This window comes from Emys orbicularis, chromosome 12, assembly GCF_028017835.1.
Source record: "Emys orbicularis isolate rEmyOrb1 chromosome 12, rEmyOrb1.hap1, whole genome shotgun sequence".
NCBI lineage: Eukaryota > Metazoa > Chordata > Testudines > Emydidae > Emys > Emys orbicularis.
In genome coordinates, this window is record NC_088694.1 from 15456004 (window position 1) to 15479566 (window position 23563).

General features: G+C 43.6%; 1 protein-coding gene across 1 annotated transcript in view; it reads left to right on the forward strand.

The window, feature by feature from the left end:
• Positions 1-23563, forward strand: part of NFATC2 (nuclear factor of activated T cells 2) — a 102914-nt gene that overhangs the window by 64747 nt on the left and 14604 nt on the right. The window contains exons 7-9 of the mRNA XM_065414202.1: positions 2473-2528; positions 3256-3382; positions 5502-6197. Of these exons, the coding sequence (XP_065270274.1) occupies positions 2473-2528; positions 3256-3382; positions 5502-6197 (879 nt within the window). The remainder of the gene's footprint in view (positions 1-2472; positions 2529-3255; positions 3383-5501; positions 6198-23563) is intronic.

The window sequence follows — 23563 nt, forward strand, 5'->3', positions numbered from 1 at the left end:
TTAGTGGCAGGGCTCAAAGTCTTTAAAAAAAAAAAAGCAGCTTCCAAATTTTTTGGGGGGTCAATGAAAAAATATTCCTGGCTAGATTGAGCCCCTAATTTATGCACTAGTACTAAAAATGCATGTGCAAAACCCCTGCATTGACCATTTGGACACGCAATAGCTTGCCTGGCATGTGTACACATGGTAATTGGGCGCACAATTGGATACCTATAGTTTTTTAACCCTACTAATTTAATTCTACTAATATAAAAACTTTTTTTATTGTCACATGCTCTAAATATGCTTTAGTGCATTCAAGTAAATGCCCTACAGCATGTGTAGGGTATATATTACAGTAAATGGATCTCTAAGATAAATTGCTCTTAGTAGGTAGGTTTTATTTTCCGGTGTGGCTCATTAAGAGGTGGCTCAGAAGCATGCAAGCAGTACAACTAATAAAGATATTAAGGTGGGTAGATTTATGTAGGCATCGTACACAACGTATGGTCCAATCATGAAGGTTCCAAGGAGACATTTATTTCTGTTTCTGCAAAATTTAATTTCAGTCCAACAGTTTACATTTCAGACACAAAACTTGGGATGCCATTTTATCAATGTGCAGTAGTACGCGGAGTTTTACAGTAGCAGACAAATTGGTGTTAATGGACACCCACGTACTGTTGTGAGAAATGTCCCAGGCTGATGCAGGTACAGTACATAGAATGCAGTGGCAGAGCAGTGTATATATAATCTGTTTTAGACAGATATGTAAAAAATATGTGTAACACAATCAAAGTCACATTGGACCTCATAGAGACTAAATATGCAATGACCCCAAAGCCCTCAGCAGTCTCAAAAGTAACTGCCAGGCACTTCACAGGACATATTTTGTACTATATTTCTTTGAACAGCCCTTAAATGAAAAATTATTCAGGGTATATGACTTACCTAATATTGTTAGCCTTGGGTTGCTAAGAGACTTTGGACTATGCTACTGATAATGCTAGAAAGCAACAGAAAGAGAGAAAGCAGATTGAATTACTGTGGGCCAAATTCTGCTCTCAGTTATATCCGGGTAATTCCATGTAACTCACTGGAAGTGCACGAGTGTAATAGGCAGCAGAAAGAAGTTCTGTGTTTCAGTGGCCATCATTATGGATGTGGTGGATGTATTGCTAATTAGAGCATATACAGTGAATCCTCAATCCATTGTAGCTGGATAACCCAGACAGTGAATGTCTATGGGCGTTGTTAGAAGTTTGGAGTAAAGACATACTGAAGGTGCATATCTAGCTATAGGTCATTTTTATTACTAGCTAAAGTAGATGGGTTGATAGATAGCTATCATGTCAATTTAGGCTTCATGTTGTACATATCAGAAACCCCTATGAAACAGGAAGAGGACACAAATAGCACAAAGAAATCAGACACCTTGTAACTGTCTTCCCAACTATGGTTCTTAAAAAGCTTGGGTAGAATAAAATAAAACAAATGGATGAGTCGTCTTCTAATAATAATAACAATGTTCCCTCTTTCCCTTCACCTTGGGTAATATCTTTTTTCCTGTTTAAAAAAAATGCAGTAACAATTTGTCCCTATAAACTACTCCTAGAGAAAGCTGGAGCTTTGCTTTTCAGAGGTGCTGAGCACTCACGCCACCAGGTGATTTCAGTGAGAGCGCTGGGTGCTCAGTGTCTCTGAAAATCAAAGCCCCGGGTGTCTCAATTTGGGCACTTAAAACCAGTGACACACAAATTTAGGAGAAAAATTAGGACTTATATTTCAATAAATAATAGCTTTTTACTAGAAACTAATCCTCCAGTCAGTAACATGCATGTTACTAAGGAAGATGAAGATTTGCATGGTCTTATGGTTAAAACAAACAATGAAGATTCAACCGGGTTCTGCTGAGCTGCTGACTCACAGTATGACTCTGGTCAAATCAGTTTGACTCCTTGTATCCTCAGTCAATCCTGCTGGCTGAAGTCAGAGCCTTGCTGAAAAGCAGACGTTTCATCTGTATTGAACATTCCTAATACACCTCTACCTCGATATAACGCTGTCCTCGGGATCCAAAAAATCTTACCGTGTTATAGGTGAAACCACGTTATATCGAACGTGCTTTGATCCACTGGAGTGCGCAGCCCCGCCCCCCCGGAGCACTGCTTTACTGCATTATATCCGCATTCGTGTTATATCGGGTCGCGTTATATCAGGGTAGAGGTGTATTTACATAGAAAGCATCAGCTGGGCCTCAATTCAGCAAAGCACTTAACCATGTGCTTAACTTTAAGCATGTGCATAAATCTTTTTCTGTTCAGGAAAGTTCTCAAGTACATGCTTACATTTAAATCCCATTGACTTCAGTTGGAACTAAGCACGTGCTTAAGTGCTCTGCTAAATTAGAGCCTTAATGACTGATTCGACTTTATTTAAGTTAGGTTTCTGATAATATTTTCCAACAAGTTAATAGTGTAATATTACTTTTAGATGGTCAGCAGATCTGGGAGATGGAGGCAACAGTGGATAAAGATAAGAGCCAACCTGTAAGTATGCAACATAATGTATGTCCTTTACTCCCTGCTTTTCAGCTATATGCTGAGAACATCTTCTGCAAGGTGCTGAGCCCCTCCAACTTCCGTTGACTTCAGTGGGAGTCCAGGCTGCTCAGAGCTTTGCAGGCTGGGACCCTTTGTTTGCGTTGCTTTATTTACATTTAGGGCCTGATTCTGCAAGGTTCTGAGCAGCCTTGACTCCTATTGAGGTCAGTGGAAAACTTACAGTATACCATCAGCGTCTTCTAGGTTCCAGCCCTTATAGTGCAATGGGCCTTATCTGTTCCTAAGGAAGTGAATGGTACTGTTGCTATGGAAGTTGGATCAGTGGGATCAGACTGTAAAAAAGTAATAAATACATATATAGAATAATTACATTTCATGTTTATCAAGTGCATAGGAGTAGTTAAAGCACTGAAGCATTAATCAGTATTGTGTGTGTTCTATCTTTAGCTGAGGCTTCTCTTTTCAACATCAGGACACTAGCAACAGAAGCCATAGAGGATGTGACATTTAAAAACCAGTTTCCTGATATCAGAAATCTTCCAGTCCTAACCCACCTGTCCCTTCTTTCCCCACATCCTCCTTTTCAGAGGGGAACAAGAAAATTCCTTTTCCTTCCTCCAGGGTTATGTACTCCATGAGGTAGTTGCCTGAGAGCCTGTTGATCATTGAATTTCAGTTTCTAATACGATATTGCCGCCTTTCATTGTTTCAGAGCATGCTTTTTGTAGAGATACCAGAGTATCGGAACAAGTACATCCGTACACCTGTGAAGGTGAATTTCTATGTCATCAATGGGAAAAGAAAAAGAAGTCAGCCACAGCATTTTACCTATCACCCAGGTAATTCTTTATGCAGAGGGCAGATTGGGCTACAATTTCTCTCTAGGCAGGCTTTGTAGTCTGATACCTGATTCTCTTGTCATTAACTAAGCATCTGAATTTTTCTAATTTAATGCGGAGTCACTGCCAGATCACCAGTTGCTATTGGTTTAAAGGTTGCATGTAATTTTGGAGGAGGAATTTTTTTATATATACATGTATGTATGTAAGGGGGCTTTACATCAGATGTCCAGGCAATGGGCTGATCTTGCCCCATTTAAGACAATAGTAGTTTGCAAATGATTTCAGTGAGAACAGGATCAGATGCTTATGTGCTCTGACCCTGTGAAAACAATGAATATTGCCTTACCTAGTTGACATGTACCACAGTAAATTAACATCAGACCTGGGGAAAGGAGTATTAGAGTATGGAAGGAGAAGAGTGGGATATATTCTTTAATGGAGGGCCAGTTTAGATATGAAAGAAAAGTTTGGATGCTTCTCAAACTCTTTCCCTTGGGAATTGGTGAGCAAGAAGTGAAACAGCACTTCCTAGTTTTGGCTTCCCAGCACTTCCTAGTTTTGGCTGATTTTTCTCAGTGGAAACCAGAAAGCACAAACTAACCTGACTGGATTTTTCAAGCTTTGAAATGATATCTCAGTGCTGCTAATTTCTAAGGATGGGGAAACATCCAGATCAGTTCTTACTTGGTACAAAGCATTTCACCCATCCCTAGTGGAAAATGCTTCACTGCTCTATATGATTCATAGTTAGAGAGAGGATACCATTAAGGCTTTTGATGGCCACTAAATTGTTGCACTGTGAAATTACATTTGTAAATAAGCTGTTATTTCAAAAAGAGCCTCAAAATGTAAACTTTTAAAAAAGCTATAAGATTCCATTAGAAATTTATCTGTCTACAGGTTTCAGAGTGGTAGCCGTGTTAGTCTGTATCAGTAAAAACAATGCGGAGTCCTTGTGGCACCTTAGAGACTAACAAATTTATTTGGGCATACGCTTTCATGGGCAATAACCCACTTCATCAGATGTATGGAGTGAAAAATACAGTTAGCAGGTGCAAATATACAATATATAATAGCATATAAAATAATTTCCCCTCTGTTGATACTCACACCTTCTTGTCAACTGTTGGGAATGGGCCACATTTACTCTAATTGAATTGGCCTCATTAGCACTGACCCCCCCACTTGGTAAGGCAACTCCCATCTTTTCATGTGCTGTATTTTTAATACCTGCTTACTGTATTTTCCACTCCATGCATCTGATGAAGTGGGTTATAGCCCATGAAAACTTATGCCCAAATAAATTTGTTAGTCTCTAAGGTGCCACAAGGACTCCTCGTTGTTTTTATCTGGATACATAAATATTGTCCACTCTGCCTGGTATGTATCCCCGCACTAAGATTCAGGGCATTAAGATGTAGGGATGGTTACAAGAAGTAAAAATTGCATTATCTGCCTGCAAAAGACCCTTCTTTTCCCACCACATCAAGATTAAGTTGACTTTTACAAATGGGAGTTTATTCTCCTTTTATTGATGATGTCGGCCATTGTTACTGGGGAAGACTCATGCAAAAAGATTGGGTCTCGAAGACAGCTCTAATAATGGTCAAGCCTAGACTGTTACTTTGGATCTCTAATTAATCTCTTGGACTGAAAAACAGGGCTGCAAATCTTGCAATATCAGCACGTCTCATAAACAGTCTGTTAATTCCTTTTTCCACTGGGGCCAGAAGTGCTATGAGGAATGCCTCTCTCCTGGTTTCTTCGTTGTTTTGCTTTGGGTTCCACCTAGAACTAGAAATTGCAGAACCGAGCCAAAAATGAATTAAAATGACAGCAATAAAAATAATGAGCTAATCTGGATTTTTGAACCTTGAGAAATGTGAGGTTTAAGTTTTGGGTAAAGTTTTTGTCCATCCTAATGCTAAGTGCTTTCACGAGAGATTCTCCCATGATTGCACTCAAGCAATTTACTACCTTTAGTGCCCTTGTGGAGAGTGCACTCACCCACACACACTCTCACAATGATTTAGGTCTCTTCTTAGTGCCAGGGAAAAACAATCTTTGTTTCTCAGTTGCTTGTTAAAAATAATGTCCTTTGCATGCTTTATTCTAGTACCATCAATCAAAACAGAGCCCATTGATGACTATGATCCAGCTTTAATCTGCAATACAGTACACAGTGGTCTGGGAACAGTAACACAGCCTTACTATTCACAGCACACAATGGTCACCGAATCCCCTTCCTGTCTTGTGGCCACTATGGCTTCCTGCCAGCAGTTGCGTTCAAGCCTGTCTTCTACTGATTCTCGATATCATCAGCAGAACCCAGCAGCTGTAATATACCAAAGAAGCAAAAGTCTCAGTCCTAGCCAACTAGGCTACCAGCAGTCCAGTTTGATGGCCACACAGGTTTCCATTTCAGATGCACACAGGTCAGTGCTGGTGCATGCTGGTTCCCCAGGCCAAACCTCAGCTGTGCTCCACCACTCTCCAGCCAGTCCACAACCTTCTCCCGTGATTCACTATTCTCCAACCAATCAGCAGCTGAGGTGTGGAAGTCATCAAGAATTCCAGCATATCATGTGCTGCGAAAATTTTACCTCTAATGTAGCAAGACCCAGCCAGCCTCAGGTCAGTCAAGCACAAAGGATAAGTCCAAGTTCATATCCTACTGTGATTCAGCAGCAGACAGCCACCAGCCAGAGAGCAGCAAAAAATGGACCGCCCGTTAGTGATCAGAAAGAAGTGTTACCAGCCGGAGTCACTATTAAACAGGAACAGAACCTGGACCAAGCCTATCTGGATGATGGTAAGCAGCACTCTTTTTTTTATTATATCTAATTCCATCTGGGCCTCTGTACAAAAATAATGTGGCCTCCTTCTTGACAGGGTGAGAACCCATCCCTTGTAAAGTTTTATATTTTCTTAATGTAAGAGCCTTTCATCAGCTGCATTTTTGGTAGATAGCAACACACTTTGGCAACTCAAAAAAATGAAGCATTTCCACAGTCTATAGAAAACCTCTGTCTTTATGTCACGCGGTGAGCTGTTAGGTTTTAAACTGTTTCTAATTTTTTTTCCCACTTGCCAACTGTTAGTTGAAAATGGAGAAACCGACATGAAGTGTTTTTTTTTCAAAAGTATTTATATCAATGCAAATTCCACAATGTAAAACCCCATTTTTAAAAAGCCTAATTGAACAGTCCATGAAGACACATAATGAATAGGGTAGTGCTGCAGGCAAAACTATTGCAGATGTTCTAGATGAACAGTAGTACATTGATTAGTAAAACAATGTCATTTCTTTGTTGTGAGCCCAGTAGATTTAGCTGTTAGGACTGAATAAAAGTAAGAGTAAAGCTTTATTTGAATATATCCTGCTTATCCTTAGGTAGATAAGAGTTACTGGCAAACTGGTTGATTGGTTGTTTTGTTAAACATTAGTACTATTTCATAACAGGCAAAAAATACAAAGCTAAGGCTTGGGGGCTAGATCCTGTTCCCATTAAAGTTAGTAGCAAAACCCATGTTTACTTCCGTGGGAGCAGAAGCCCTTGATTAGAATGTTGCATATAAATGGAGTGGGCTAGATTGTGCAATTGTGTATGTAAAATGCGCCCATAGTTTTCATGTACTGTTACTGCGACTGCACTCACAATCCACGTATTGCTGGTGCAAAATGCTAATTTTGGTCCCATGCGTGTGCATGTGCAATTCTGACAATCGACATATAAATTAGGCAAACAATACTTAGGGATTTTGCCTGCACAGTTATACAGTTATCGATTTTGAAATTCTAGTCCTGTCAGTTTTCCTTTGTGAACCCGGAGGTACGGAGTATTTGAAGACACCTTTATCTGATATGATCATCATGGCTACAGGCAGAACAGGTTCCTACTCCCCACCCCTCACAGACACACTTTTTTTCCTTCTTAATGTAGTCCGTATTTTAAATGTTTGAGCTTCTTCATTCAGCCCTGGCAGTTGATGTAATCTTGGCACCATCACAGCAATCATTCTGGGGCAGTTCTTACAAATATAAAATGATCCTTGTCTGCAGAGAGAATTTTGCTAGTATTTTTTGGACACGAAATAAAATAAAATAAACAAAAGCCAGGGAGTGCTCAGGGAAAGGAGCATTAGAGCAGCACGAGGTAATTTTTCTCTGTAATAAAAGTGGCCACTGTGTCTTAACATTCTTTTAATATTAGGGCATCAGAGATTCTTCCTCCTTTCTATAAATATTGGACACACAAAAAAATATCTCACGGTTGCAATACAAATGAAAAAATAAGGAAATTCAAAGTTAAGGCTGATGAACTTTGGGCCTGTTCCAGGCCCACTGAGGTTAAAAGAAAGACTTCAGTGGGCTTTGGATCACGTCTGTAATGCCCAACTATATCATGAGTGCGTCAGAATGGTGCATACTGTACCTCAAAGCATGTGTTACAAACAGGGCTGGCTCCAGGCACCAGACGAGAAAGCACGTGCCTGGGGCAGCACATTGTAAGGGGCGGCATTCTGGCCAATTTTGGGGCGGGCAGCCCAGCCCTGCAGGGGCACGAACTAGCAATCCCCGCCGCTCACTGTGCCACCGGGCTCCCGCCACTCCCCACCGCCTGCACTGGCCTCTGCCTCCCGCGCCGCTCTGAGCCCGGCCCAGCCGAGCCGCCTTTAAAGGAGCGGCTGAGCCAGCACCTCCTGCAGCCCATGGGGGCTCTGCCTGCCCGGCCGGGAGAGGCACCCCAAGGCTGGAGGGCTGCCCACGGGTGGAGGGAGCGGGCGGGTGCCATCCTTCACCCCCCTGCAAGCCGCCTTGACCGCCCTCCACGCGCTCCCTGCTTCTAGGGTGACCGGACAGCAAGTGTGAAAAATCAGGACAAGGGGTGGGGCGTAATAGGTGCCTATATAAGAAAAAGCCCCAAATATCGGGACTGTCCCTATAAAATAGGGACATCTGGTCACCCTACCTACTTTGGCAGTCCGGCCGCTGGTTTTTTTTTTTTTTTTTTTGCTTCAGCAGTCCAGACGCCTTTTTTTTTTTTTTGCCTGAGGCGGCAAAAAAGCTAGAGCCGGCCCTGGTTACAAAATAGGGGGGCTAGAGAAAGACTGGCAGTGAGTTAGGAATGAAATTCCAGGCTTCTGTTTGAACATCTTTGTCATCAGGTTGGCTGCTGGTCTGTATACTAACGTTCCACTGAACTCTATGGGATATTAGCACCTACATTCACAATAGGTGCCTTCCACTCGGAAAAGCATGACAAAATTGCTTGCCACCCGAGCATATAAAGTTAGTTGTTTGTGGGAGCTGTGTGTGAGGCAGGACTACAGAACTGAACCCTTTTCTGTGGAGAAGTTTTGCAAGTAACACAACAAGGTAAAAGAGCTGCTTTGGTCTGACATTTGGACACATTTTATTTACCGGTTTAAATCATAATAGCTCACTGGAGCCCTTAAAGTCCTTAGCATAAATTGTATTCTTATTCAGAGGCTTCTTTCAGCTATTTTTAGGCTAGAGGCCATACCCATTCATGGAATGGAAATATTAAGTATGCACAAATTATCATGATATTGCACATTGTAGGTCAAAACCAGAGGTCAGCTCTCAATCGTCTGAATTTTCAGAATCCTCACATTAATTATAGGGTATTATGCCCAAGCTGGACTATGGGGAACTATTCACACTAGTATTTCCCTTCCCTACATGTTTACTTTATTAAGAAGGAGCCCTTGGGGTAGTTATGCTTTACTTTGCAAAACACATGATTCCAAAATGTTCAGGTCTTGAAAACCACTTTGCTTTTCCATGGGGAAAAGTGATTCAGAATATAACAAAAACCACATTTTGCTAACTAGAAAATTTATTTTTGCACTTTATAGTATTAAAAGAAACCCAAATCAATATGATTATGGCAGTTTTACAAGTCCCTTTGGCTGAATCGATCTCCTGAGATTATAAATGGTGATTAATCTTGCTGTAGCACTTATTGGGTAGATGCTTAGATGACCATTCCCATGGCTAGTTCCACCTTGTATTTAGCTGTGGCACTCTAGGTGCCTTTCTCAGACCTGAAGAAGAGCTTTGTGTAGCTCCAAAGCTTGTCTCTTTCACCAAGAGAAGTTGTCCAATGAAAGACATTACCTCACCCACCTTGTCTCTCCCATTCCCATGGTTAGGTTTAACCGGCTGGATGGTTTTATTGTGCTATAGCTGACTGCTTCTGCATAGCTACTACTAAGACAGTGGTTGTTTTGGTGTCTCTTGCTTCGCTTCTCTATTCTTCTCCTTCCCCTATCGTTCTCCTTCTAGTCCTTCATCCTGTTCTTCTCTCTCTAGATTTCAGCTGACAGGCCAGGATTGGTGGGGGTTTTGGTTTGGTTTGGGGTTTTTTTGTATTATAGTTGCATCCTTCCCTCTCCTCTCTGTCTCCAAGTCCCTTGCTCTTGTGGTTATTGCAAAGTCTTGCAATTCGGGGAACTAAGACTCTATTCTCAGCTCTGACATGAAGTTCCTGTGTGACCCTGGGCAAATCCTGCTCTATCAGTTCCTCATCTGTTCAATGGGAGATAACCACTACTGCCACACAGGGCTATAGTGTTCGTTAATGTTTGAACAATCTTGGAAGCAACCAGAGAAATACAGGGTACAACTATTATTATATTATTTCCCTTTATTTCTTCTGGCCCTCTTGTGTTTCTGCTGCTAGGTCTGCTATGTTGTCTCCCTGTAGTAATTCTCCTCCCATCTCTGCAGCTAAAAAGAAGCTTTTCTTCTTTTTGAGATCATGACTCTTTCTTTGCCCAGTGCACTCTCGGCTCCAAGGACCCCTGACGCTGGCACACACTATTAGAGTAATCCACGTAGCCCCTCCTTTTCCTCCTACTTTTAAAATATGATTCTTGTTCCACCTCCAAACAATATTGCCACTTGCTGTGTCCAAAGGCTACACATACTCATCAGTGATGCCTTCCTATGATAGTTCCACGTGTGTGCCACCTTACAACAAGAGGTCAGCTGGCTTGTGTAACCCACATACCTTCTGGGTGAGGTGTTTTGTCCCATCTAGTGGCACCAAGACACTTAAAGAGAGAGTTAAATGAGTCTGCTCTAAGCCTTAGCTAACAGCCAGTTGGTTTTTAGCTCATGCGGTAGAAGCTCATGCACTAAGCTGCAGAGGTCCCAGGTTCGATTAGGGTGACCAGACGTCCCGATTTTATCGGGACTGTCCCGATATTTACTTGTTTGTCTCGCGTCCCGACCGATGTTTGGTCGGGACACTGGACAAAGAAGCAATTTTTGTCCTCCGCTCCAGCTCGCGCCCCCCCCCTGCCCCGACTCCGCCCCTTCCTTCCCCCATTGGATAGCTCCCCAAATCCCCGCCCTGGCCCCGCCTCTTCCCCACGCACGCCGCTTGTGCACCGATCAGCTGTATGGCGGCGGCGCAAGCGCTGGAGGGAGGCCAGACACCAGCGTGTGTGGCGCGGCTGCCATGAAGATTAAGAAGGTGGTGCGGTGCAGCAGCTGCGCCTGGAGGCCCCGGAGGAGGGATGTGTGGTGGGGGGATGGAGGGAGGAGGATTGGGCAGTTGCTCCGAGTCCGCGCCTCTCTCTTGGCACGGTGGCTGTGGGGGTCCGGGGTGCGGGCGCTGTAACCCGAAACCTCCCACCCGTGAGTGTAGCGGAGGCGGCGGGGGAAGAAGGAAGCGGCTCAGCTCGGCAGTCCCACACACACCAAGGGGGGAGCGCTCCAGTTTGTTCACTGGAGCTTATGGCAGCTACAGGGTGGGGAAGGGAGGGTCTGTGCCTCCTTTGCGGGGCTTTCCTGTCCCCGGGTGGGTTCTCGCTGCTCCCTGCTCCTGCAGCCTTCCCGGCCCCACCCCCCGGGACTTTGCCTCCTGCACCAGCCTTTGTGTGCGGAGGAGGGACAAGCCCGTGCCGGGAGGGAGGCTGGCTTTTAGGGCAGAGGAGCAGCTCCACCCCCCGGCGTCCCGATATTTCATCTTTGGCATCTGGTCACCCTAGGTTCGATCCCGCCTGCTGGCGACCGGGGTATGTCGGTATTACACTTGCACTAACTACCTTCCCAAACCACCGCTGCTCACTTCCAGCTTCCTTAGTCTCACAGGCAAGGGCTGGCAGAACCACCAAACTTCTTGTCCTTCCATAATATTATTTAAAGGGAGCATAGAACAAAGCTATCCAGCAGTTTAGGTTGTGTTTGGAAATGTAAAACAGATGCAGATTAACTTGAGTTGGATGTTGTCTGAATTAGGTCTGTCCAGCTCTTCAGGGAGATTTTATCCAGGGTTCTGATTTGGACCTGTTTCAACCATTTCCCCCATGCTACTCTGTGTTAGAAGCACAAGATACATGTTAGATTGGATTCCACCGGGAGGAAAGAGAAGGTGGGGAGGACAAAGAATGACCTAGCACAGGACAATTGAAAAGGATGCTGCCATCATGGAGACAACTTACAGTGGAATCAAACATCTTGCTCTGGATAGACAGCAGTGGGCAAAGTGGATTGCCCCATGTGCCACTAGGCACAGAAGTCTCTACGTCTAGGGTACAAAAAGGAAGGCACAGTTGCTAGGGAACTAGCCTACAAAGATTCAAGTCCCTGCAGTGTCACAGAGCTCCTGTGTGACCTTGGGCAAGTCATTTAGCCTCTGTGTGCTTCAATTTCCCATCTGTAAAATGGAATAATTACAATACCCTGGTGGGGGGGGTACTAACATCAATACATTGATGACTGTGAGACACTCAGAAATACAGAAATAGCGGCCACAAAACTACCTTAGACAGACTCAGTGGGAGTAAATAAAGGTGGTAGAATCTGGCCCTAAATAAGTAAATAAATACATAGCTGCTCTCCAAAGTGGTACTGATTTTCCAGCCTGAGAATACGTAAGTTACATGTTTTTTTACTTCACAAAGAAAATAGGTTTGTCATTCAGATGGCAACTATCTAACCACATCTCAAAACCCCAAAATAGCCGCTCTGCTGCCATATATCGGAACTATTTTCAGTGTGTCCGTAATCAGAAGAGCGGAGGGAAGGAAGGCGGTAGGCACAACTGCCGCAGTTCAGTGGAGCCCTTTTATAGCAAAGTTATTTCACAGAAAATCTGCACTTGAAGCGGATGTTTCAGTAGAACTGCACCTTGAGATGCATATAAATGACCCAGGACTTTCACTCATCTTCACTAAGACCAGGATATTACTCTCTGTGGGTTCTGCCACACACCACAGTAATTGTTGCCCAAATGAGATTTTTATTCTGATTATTGACACTTCAGGATGATTCTACTTATCTTTGTACAGCATGACACAAAAGTGTCACCAGATGCTTAGCAAATGATTCTGTTGCATGCTTCCGGCCACTCTGAGAAAGTTACCAGGCCTTACAGGACTAGTCCAGGAGTTGAAGTGTGCATCTCTTGTTTTCTGTCTTACTAATAATGAACCAGGTTGTACCATTAGCCACAGACCTCCACTGGGCGCCCAATGCAAAGCAACCCTGCCTAGGGAGATGCTATGGGAGGGAGTGTATCTCAAGAAAACACAGTGCTTCCTGGAGCACCTGAATAGTGCAGCTGCTGTATCATCCATTAGGTGGGACTGCAGGTGCTGTGCTACCCATTGGATGGGAGTGCAACCGTGGTGCCAGCCCATACTGTGGCTGCATCTGACCCCAGACATTTTGTACATTCAAAGCATAGGGACTCACTGGTGGCTGGCTCCTGTATGGAGGGGCAAATGGGGAGGCATCTTGTACTTCTCCAATGCAGGCTTGGGCCTGCTGTGCTCCTGTGCAAGGCCCTGGGTGTGTTTCAGGGGAAGAGGCAGGCCATCTGTGTATTTAGGGAAGGAGAGGATTAGATATATATGGGAGGAAAGAAGAGGAAGGACCTGCAGTTATTTGCAGGGCATAGGGCTGCTCTAATTTATTCCAGCTGAAGCAGTCTTCATTGGACCTTTCTTGTGGGCCAGGATTATCACAGCACATTGAGCTCCAGCTCTGCCCTCTCCAGCCCCCTCTGCTGCAGGTAAAGGAGCAGGTGGCCTAAAGCCAACGATGTCAGCTTTATGACAGCTGGGGATTCCCCCACACAAGGGGAACCTTAGCTGCATGATTAAGGCAGCTTAAAGTCCCCTTCACGCTACTGGAGTAGCACAGAAAACTTACCCAGGGCCAAGGATCTAGCCCTTTGACTGGATTCAGTGTAGCTCTCTCTCTGAGTTCATGCTGTTTCTTTCAACTTCAGGCTGCACAGAACATGGTCTCCTATGCTTAAGTTACAGTTTGGTTTTAGCTCTCTCTTTTCCCACCTATGAGTGTTGTTCAAAATCATGAAGGAGCCTATAGACGAGGGAGAAAAATGGCTTTTTCTCTTTCTATTTTCTCGCATTATAGAAGGTAGTTAATTTGTATGTTGCAGGGCTGTGGTATGATTAGAGAAAACATTTGCATCAAAAAAGCCACTTTCTGTTTATCATTAGAACTACTTTTCATAGAAGGTGTGGTCCTCGATTCAGTAGAGTAGAGCCTGTACATTCTCCAAGCAGTTTCACCCGGATTAAAGCAAAGCTATGCATTAGCCAATCAGATGCTGGCCCTATAGCTCTTATGACTCAGCATTATCCACTTGGGCTCAGTTGAGGTCACTATTCTATGTTTTGGTTCCAGAGCCTCCATATATTTTATTAATTATTATTATTACTGATTTGTATTGTGGTAGTGCCTAAGAGCCTCAGCCACAGACCTGGGCCTCATTGTGCTAGTCACTGTACAACTGCAGAGCAGAAAGATGGTCCCTGCCTCCAAGAGCTTAATATCTATTATGAAGAAGTGGAAAGAACATAACAATGGGAGGCAGGACTCCTGCATTCTATTCTCAGCTCTGCCAGGGACATGAACAAGTCACCTAACCACTCTGGGCTTTGGTGTACCCTTATGTAAAAATATATCCTAATAGTTATCCTACCTCACAGGAGGTGTTGTGAGGCTAAGTTGATGCATGTTAATCAAATGCACAAGAATCCTTGGCTAAGTGCCACGTATTAGAATTGTCATGGTTGGCTCACAACTGATTTTTCACAGGCCTCTTGAAACAAAATGACCAAAAAAGCCCAAGCATTTTTTCACTTGTGTACGAACCCCAGAAACTCCAGTTCTAAAATTTTTTGGTTCTTAAGGCAGTATTTCAATTAAAAATAGTAAATATTTTGATTGAATTCAAAGAATCTTTGCATAAGCAGCTTAACATCCTCGCTGCATATGTAAAAATGAAGATGTTTCCCTAGCAGCATTCCGGAGTATCTATCCAAAAAAACAAACCAAAACAAACCAAAACAACCAACAAAAAACATGCCATACATCCAAAATCAGCTGTGGAGGAAGGAAAAAAATGAGCTGAGTGATTAAAAGCATAGTTCCACTGGCATCTCTTTGTTCTTGAGTTCAGGAATCTTTAATTGGTGCAGCACAATGCCCACAGGCAAGTTTCTGACAAAGCATTTCCTGTTCAGAAGAACATGCAAAGTCCATTAAGAGAGCAAGCGGACTGCGGAGAACTGATAGTCACGTAGGGGTATATATATGCTCCCTGTGTTTGTGGGTAGGGCCTCTCAGGCAACTGGTGCACCAAGACAAGAAAAATTCCCATCTACTTGCTGATGGAAGGCAAGCTTGTTTGGAGACTAAACCAGATGATGATTATCAGCACTAAGGAGTCAGTTTCCAGATGGCATCAAACAACTTTCGATTGTAATTTTGAAATCCTGGGAAACAATAACTTGAAAAAGGAATGTGTTCATGCAGTTGGGAACTGAAAGCTTCTAAACCACAATAAAGTCCATTCCCAGACTTGTTGTCCACTTACTTCACACTCATTGCATTCCATAGACAGTCTGAATCACAGGCAGCAGCCAGCTCCTATAAAGAAGACCATAGGAACATCATTAGATGTTCATCTGCTGGAAGACCCTTGCCAAAAAAGGGCCATATCTTTACTTTTACTTGCTCAATTTGCATAGAACCTCCACTTTCAAATTAAAGGGATAACAACAATAACCACAGTACTTTTCACTTCTGGGACACCTTTCACTCTAGGGAGAGACACACTAATGTAGTGTTTCTCAAACTGGGGCCGCCGCTTGTGTAGGGAAAGCCCCTGGCAGGCCGGGCCGGTTTGTTTACCTGCCCCGCTCTCCCCCAGGCGGCCGGGGGGAGGGCGCCGGGGGGGAGGGCGGCCGGAGCCCCGGGGCGAGGGCGGCGAGCCCTGGCGGGGGCTCCGCTCTCCCCCTGGCGGCCAGAGCGCCGGGGGCAGGGCGGCGAGAGGGCGGCGAGCCTCGGCTGGGGCTCCGCTCTCCCCCCGGCGGCCAGAGCGCCGGGGGCAGGGCGGCGAGCCCCGGCTGGGGCTCGGCTCTCCCCCCGGCGGCCAGAGCGCAGGGGGCAGGGCGGCGAGCCCCGGCTGGGGCTCGGCTCTCCCCGGCGGCCGGAGCGCCGCGCCGCCCCGCCCCCCTCCAGGTGCCGCCCCAAGCACAAGCTTGGTGGGCTGGTGCCTGGAGCTGGCCCTGCCGTCCGCAGGTCCGGCCGATCGCGGCTCCCACTGGCCGTGGTTCGCAGCTGCAGGCCAATGGGAGCTGCTGGAAGTGGCGGCCAGTACATCCCTCGGCCCGCGACGCTTCCAGCAGCTCCCATTGGCCTGGAGCAGCGAACCGCGGCCAGTGGGAGCCGCGATCGGCTGGACCTGCGGACGGGGCAGGTAAACAAACCGGCCAGGCCTGCCAGGGGCTTTCCCTACAGAAACGGCGGCCCCAGTTTGAGAAACACTGCACTAATGAATTACACCTAACACTACTAGCTAGGGAGGCAGGTGAGTTTTATTGTCTGCATGATACAGATTGGTAAACTGAGACACACAGCAGTTAAGTGACTTGCCTGAGCTCATACAGAAAGTCACTGGCAAAAGTGAAAATACAAAAGGAGTGCTAATTCCCCGTTCTCTGTGCTATCCACTAGACTGTACCACATGTCAGCATGTAAAGCATGTAAACATAATGTTAAAATAAATCAAAAGTTTTCCTCCTCCCTAATAGCTCATTATATGCAGAGGGGCTACTAGGTTGCTTGTGCAGAGATTCTTTTAATTAAATCAAAATTGTTACTATTTTTAACTGAAATATTTCCCCAAAGACCAAATGTATTAAATGCATGATAAAAAACTGCATGCATGACCATGCCTGCAGTTACTATAAGTGCACATGCAAAGCAGATAAATGTATGAACAAATTGCTGCTTGGGTGACATACATCACTTTGCACTGCACCCAGAAAGTGCCCTCTGCACCAGGCCCACATAGTGCCCCCTTCACCATGTAAGCCCTTAACAAGGGGCTGTGAGGCTTGGCCTACACTTTTAAACGTTTTACCACATAGTTATGTTGATTGGGGGGGGGGGGTTGTTGCTGACATTGCTATTAAGCACTAGATGCAGTTATATTGGTATAAAAGTGCTTGTAGCTGCATAGCTTATGTCCGTTCAGGGAACCCAGATAAACTATGTTGGTATAAGCACTTTTATACCGATATCATTGCATCTACACTAGGAGGTCTCTGCTGGTTTAACTATACCAACAGAGCTAAATTGCCAACACCTTTAAGTATAAACGAGGCCTAAGTGATGCACAGGGATAATTTCTCCCTAGATGCCTCACTAGCTATTTGTGCTCACATCTCCTCTGATTGTCACGTTGGCAATAATCACGAGCTTTGTGCATGTTTCTTACCTATGGACCAAAATCTCTGGCTTTTTAAAAAATTGATCCTAATGGCCATGTACTTCTGACATGGCTAATGCAATCCACTGGCTGTAATTGTGTGGAGGATTTGTCCTCTTCCTTATGACCCCAGCACATGAGGCTTTCATATATGTAATTGTTCTGCTAGTACATCCAGCTCTCACTCCCTTGAAATCAGTGCCTTGCATTTTAGTGTTAATGTAACCAAATAATCAGTTAGTATCCAAGGCCTTATTCATAGCTCAACTGTATTGCCAGCTCTTGCAATTTTATCGTGAGTTTTGCAATATTTCATGTTTTTCCAGGCCCCAGAGCCTGGAGTCAGACTATCAGCTTTTATTTGGTTTTTTGTTTGTTTGTTTGTTTTAAGTAAGTTTCAAGCCTTTGTAGTTGTGGAAAAAAATTTGGAAACATAAACCGCAAAGGTTCAGAAACCAAGAGGCAAATAAAAACAACCCCGACTGTATTACTTTTTAAATTGCATGATTTGTAGCCAATCTCATAATTATTTGGGGCATGATTGTTAATTCTGAAAGTGTTGGAAAGATGGGCCTTTTCTCTAATGCAAATGAAGCCTTATGGATGAGACATTTAAAATATAGTTTTTTTCCACCTGATCATCATAATTTGTTTCACATAAAAACTTTTTTTTTACTGACCACTGTGCTTTAAAAAAAAAAAAAACTGGTGATGAATCATCTGAATTTTCCATCCATTTGTAAGTCAGTTTTCTTAAGAAAGCTCTCAAGGGTGAGAGCCCTTTTTCTGCCCATAGCAGAAGCTGCTATGAGCTTACTCTCACAGATCGTTTTATAGGACCGCTTACTCACCAGTTCCAAGACACTTTTATGCTCTAATTTCGATGCTGTATGTTTACTAGAGAAACTTTAAAACCAGACTGGACAAGTATACTAGAAGAAACACTGTAGGGAAAATTTTGCATTGATGACCTGAAAGGTCTTTTACATCCCTGGCTTCAGTGATTTGAAAAAGCAAGCAGCACATCTTGGGCCAACCCAGCAGCAGTCAGAGATGGGGGAGAAAATGACTGAAAATGACTGAACATCCTTACCCTGCTGATTTACATCGCAATAATTTGTAGCAGGCTGCTGACTTTCATACTCCTTTTTTCTCATTTTATAATATATTATTTTTAAGGTTAACAAAGAAGAAATAAGGGGAAGGTAACAGGTAACCTAAAATATATAAATCATGGTGATGTGTCAGAATCAACAGTCCGAACCCCAATTTTGCAAGTGTTGAAATCTGGATAAATCCAGATGCAAATTTCACAGATGGATCCTATCTCTAGAAGGGGTCGCAACCAACCCTCTCCCCCAATACATCTTTGGGGGCATTCAAAATCAAAACCAAATTCTGGTGTGTGTGCCCGCCTCTAATACACATACTATAGTCTCTCTGGTACATAAGAACGACCATACTGGTCCATCTAGCCCAGTATCCTGTCTTCGGACAGTGGCCAATGCCAGGTGCCCCAGAAGGAATGAACAGAACAGGCAAGCATCAAGTGATCCATTCCCTGTCACCCTGTCCCACCTTCTGGCAAACAGGGACACCATCCCTGTCCATTCTGGCTAATGGTTCATTTCTGATCCCTGTTATAGTCTTAGTCATATTAAGTCTGTGGTCTCTGTGCTGTGTCTTCCAGCGGTCAGATAGAAATAACTTTGTTATCCCTAGCCTTGGGCTGGGTTTTAACCAGTGGTCTACTTTAGTCGTACAAGGGACATATCCTCAGCTGGTATAAATCAGCCTAGCTCCACTGAAGTCTGTCCTAGGAATTTCACTAGCAATGCAGTGCTATGCTAATGTGCACCAAGTATCTGACCGAATAGTCCCAATCTCACAGGAGGAATCCTCTAAGCCAACCAGGCCCGTAAACTATGGCCCAGTACGGACTTTTAATTTTGAAACTCTATTCCAGTCTGAAAGCATGGGCCAAATTCTGTCTTCAGCTACATACACACAATTCCTATGGGGCAAAATCCTGGCCGAATTGAAGTTGATGAACGTTTTGTCATTGACTTCAACAGATCCAGGATTTCACCCATGCATGTTAAAGGGTACTCTATGTTTGCTGCTGAGGGCAGAATTTGCCCTTATATGTAATATACTAGCAGACTGCCTCAAAGTAAAATGCAAAAATTTGTAGTTTGCAGTCTCCACCAACCCTTTTGCACATTTGCCTTTGTGCACACTTGTATATGCACTTTGAAGCACAGACAACAGTATACACACGTGATTTTCACATGCCAATTCTACTAGAGCACATTAGCAGCTATTAGTGGATCAAAGTGCACACAGTTTCCATGAATGAAAAATTGTGCATGCACCAGGGAAGACTGGGTTGAGGCCCTACTGAAAAATCCAAATTAATCGAAAGTTAATTGTACATCTGTGATAACCTAAACCTATTTATAATGCTTATCTTTGGACTAGTCCTGAATAAGCATGAAGACCCACAAACTTTGCATTTAATATGCACAAATCAATTTGGACCAGAGAAAGAAAAGCAATGAAATGGGGGGAGGGGAGAGTATAAACTTGTAATCACTCCCTTTGATCATCGCTACCAGAGTAATCTAGTCAAAGATTCCCAAAGTGTGGTTAGGTTTGGGTTTTTCTGTTTTTTATTAATGATAAAAATGACTTCATCATCCATGAATGAATTGAATCGAATGTAGGACAAATAGTGAGACATATGAATAACTCTTATGACATTTGCAATGTCTCGATCTGTGCTGGTTTATTTAGATGGTTTCTAAGCTTCTTTTGAAAGAGTGAGCATGACTAACTGAAGGGGAGACACTCCAGAAGGATGAGCCAGGAGCCAGTGGTAGAAGAGTTATGGCATTCAAAACCTCCCTGGGTTAAATATCTGGTCATCATGAGCAATAATAGCCCTGGTTATTTCACAAGAACTCCACTTGCCTGGGCAGCCTTTACCAGACTCACTAGCCACAGTGGTACAGGCCCACTGGAAAGGAAACTGTCTGGTGCCCCAAATGTCTCATTTTAAATAGCACCAAATAATGCCTAGGGCTAGTTCTGAGCATTTGTAGCCATTTGGATCCCTCTGTTTGGCGCTAATTGAAAGGGAAGTCCTATAGGAAGGCACGAGACTGACAAGTCTGTTTATTTGGATACATTAAAAAGCTCCAAAATGAGCCAAATTTTCAAATCTGGATGACCTAAGTAACATCCTCAACATTTGCCTTTGCACCCAATCTGCCCATAGATGTTGTATGAACACCTTCATTTCCAGGTAGCCTTCAGAGGCACACAGCTGTCATTTATAATAACAAGGGTTGCCACACAAAAAAGCAAGTGTTACTAAAAGGCACCCATAGTTGAAAATTTGGTCCAGTATTTGTGTAAGTAAATAATTATTAGACTAGAACATGTTCCCTTGTGACATTGGAGAATATCTCCAGGCAGGTCTTTTGAAATGAAATAGTTATAGAAATAATGTTTTGCATTAGCCCTATCCATTCCAGGTAGAGGTGAGACTGCAAAGTAGGGGGTAAGAAAATTGGCTTGGCTAAAATAAGAAGTGACCTGATTCCTCATTCAGATACAGGCCAAATCAGAAAATAACATGTAAAAGGAGGGTTTTTTTTGTTTTTTAAGTTTTGTTCAGTTCCCCCCTCCCCCCACCTCCCAGTGCATCTACACTTTCTGGGGGTGGATGTGCCATGTTACCACCAGAGAACCTGTCTCGTGATATTACCATCCTGACCAGCAGGCATATCTGACCAGCTGTCACACAAGACTGCTTGGTCTTATGAAATGCCCAGCTCAGTGCTGGATATGCTAGAGGTCTCCCCCCATGGAAAAACTCAAAAGCTTAATTACTTATTTTGTTAAAGGAAACTTCCTATAGTGTTTGGGATGTTGTTTTGTTTGTTTGTCTGTTGTTGTTTTTTTAAATCATCCTATCAGATTTAATATTTATACTCTTTTATCCCTATTAAATTCTACAGCACTTTTCAATAAGGTCTGGATAGTTCAAATATATATTCAGACTTCTCTGAACTGAATTTCTGAATTAGAATTAGATGCTAGCCATATAGTTGAGATCAAGACCTAGAGTTTCCCAAAACTCTGGGGCCCAAACCCTCAAAGTTATTTAGCCTCCTAACTTACATGGATTTCAGCAGAAGTTAGGAGCCTAAATACCTTTGAGGGTCTGGGCCTGGTGGTTCCAATCAAATGGTTTGGTTTGAATCAGTTCTTTCGGCTTCCCCATTTTGTCTGACACTTAGGAAAACATCTTGGCTATTTAAAACCTTTGAGGAACATGACTCTCTCAGCTTAAATGCTCAAGGAGTGTTTCCCCTGTGTGTTACATTCCACTAAACTTCTTATCCTCATGTGCATTCAGAGAAAGTACCCCAGCTCAGCAGTGCAAATAATCAAGTCTTTAATCGCAACTAGGCCATAATATTTACTAGCATTTCAACAATATTGTGGTGAGTAGAGCGAGACGTTCATTTCCTTTATATACACAATGAGAGATACATGCAGTAGAAGGCTGTTTATTACAGGAAACGTTTGTTGCCGCACACAGACACATTGCACACAGGCTGGCTTGGTTTAATTGGGATGATCTGAGGCCAAGGAGTTGGAGTTCTCAACCAAGGAAAGCATCTCCCCTCAGCCCTTGCAGCAGAGTTAACTCGTCTTTCCTCTGTATTTAGGCTAAAAGATTGCAAGAGGTTTTTAAAAAGCTGAATTCTAGTTTGCTGAAAGGCAGATGCACCAGTTATCTGGGGAGTCCCTGTCTGTGGCACCTAGACAAAAATGCCTTGGCAGGCCAATAAGCCAGGAAATTAATTTTCTTGTCTTCAGAACACAGTGCGCTCGATAGTGCCTGGATAGATTGAATTTGTTATGATAGCAAAACAAGTTCTATGGAAACCATTGTGAAACCTTGGAGGGACGCTGCCCAGGAGGCTTGGGGAAAGCCGTTTTTGTTTGTTGTGCTTGGCATCACTTTGCTCTGGACGAATATGCTTTAATTTTGTCGGGGGACCCAAGAGAGCATTCCTCTTTTTCCATACCAAAAAGCCTGCCAAGCTGGCATTAACATCCTCCTCTTTCCAGCTGCTCCTTTCCAAACACACTGTGCCTCCTAAAGATAGTCTTTACAGTGGCCGGGGCTGGTGGAAAACATGAAGCCTGCATGGATTAGCAAAGGAATTCATTTGGGCTGACAAACTGGGTTTCCCTCTATAAACAACAGTAGTGTTTTCATCTTCTGGACTGCACAGCAAACTTCACATCCCCTTTCTCCTCCTCCCCCTATATGCCTGCCCAGAGTTCAGCTGTGGTAAAAGGCACACTGCAAGGTTCTACTTCTGGGGGATGGAAAACAACATGAAATCAATGAGGCATTTTTAACCATCCCTGTTCTCAGAGGGTTGGGTAAATAGAGGATGGGGCTTTTTAGTTATTTTTTATTCCGGGTAAAAGGGAAATAAAATACCTCCTTTTATCACTAGTTTAGGGACCTTATAAGCATCCTGCACCATATACTTCTATAATTACCTTTCCCCCCTCACAGATGTCCTGTAAAGCATCATAAGCTAAACGCAGGGCTAACAGGATTTATGTTCAGCCAGGATGTTCTGCTTCTCTGCTTTGTATAACATATAGCAATAGCTAGAGATCACCTCAAGAGGAGTTTTGTGTAACCACTTTACCTTGTATTTTTCTATGTGAGGGGTAGCTAGATCTCTATTGTCTCTTTTACTCACTACCAACATGTGGTTATACATTGCAGCAACCCAAGAGCATAGGGTAAACACGAGTCCCTGAAAATGAAATATCCCTGTTTCCAGGTACTTGGTATTGGTTTTACAAAATAGGTGCTGGTTTTTGTAAACCAGCGATCTGACCCAGTGCAAGTGACAGCAGACTGGCTAAACAGCTATGCACCTTAAAGATCTCCAACCAGACTTGTCATATGTTCTCATCCTGTCTTCCCCGCAAAGCTAGTGAGCCCACCACAGAATGAGTTCCCCACTTCCAATTGCCAAAGCCCTTCTGTGAATACTTCCCTTACACCCCACCTAAAATCATCCCCTGCCCTGCTGCACGCTGCCACAGCTGGCACTCTGATCAATTAATATAACTTTCTCAATATATGTATATCTCCAAGGGCTGTTCCGCTGCTGCTCAGCATTGGTTGTATGTAGAAACGTCTAAGTGCCAATGAGGTGATCAAATCCCTTATAGTCATTCTCTGTATTAACACTGCAATTCAATATAAAGGATCAATTGTGTGTATAATCATGGTACTTAAGTGTGCAAAGCAGGTGTGCAAATGCACTTACAATTGTATGTG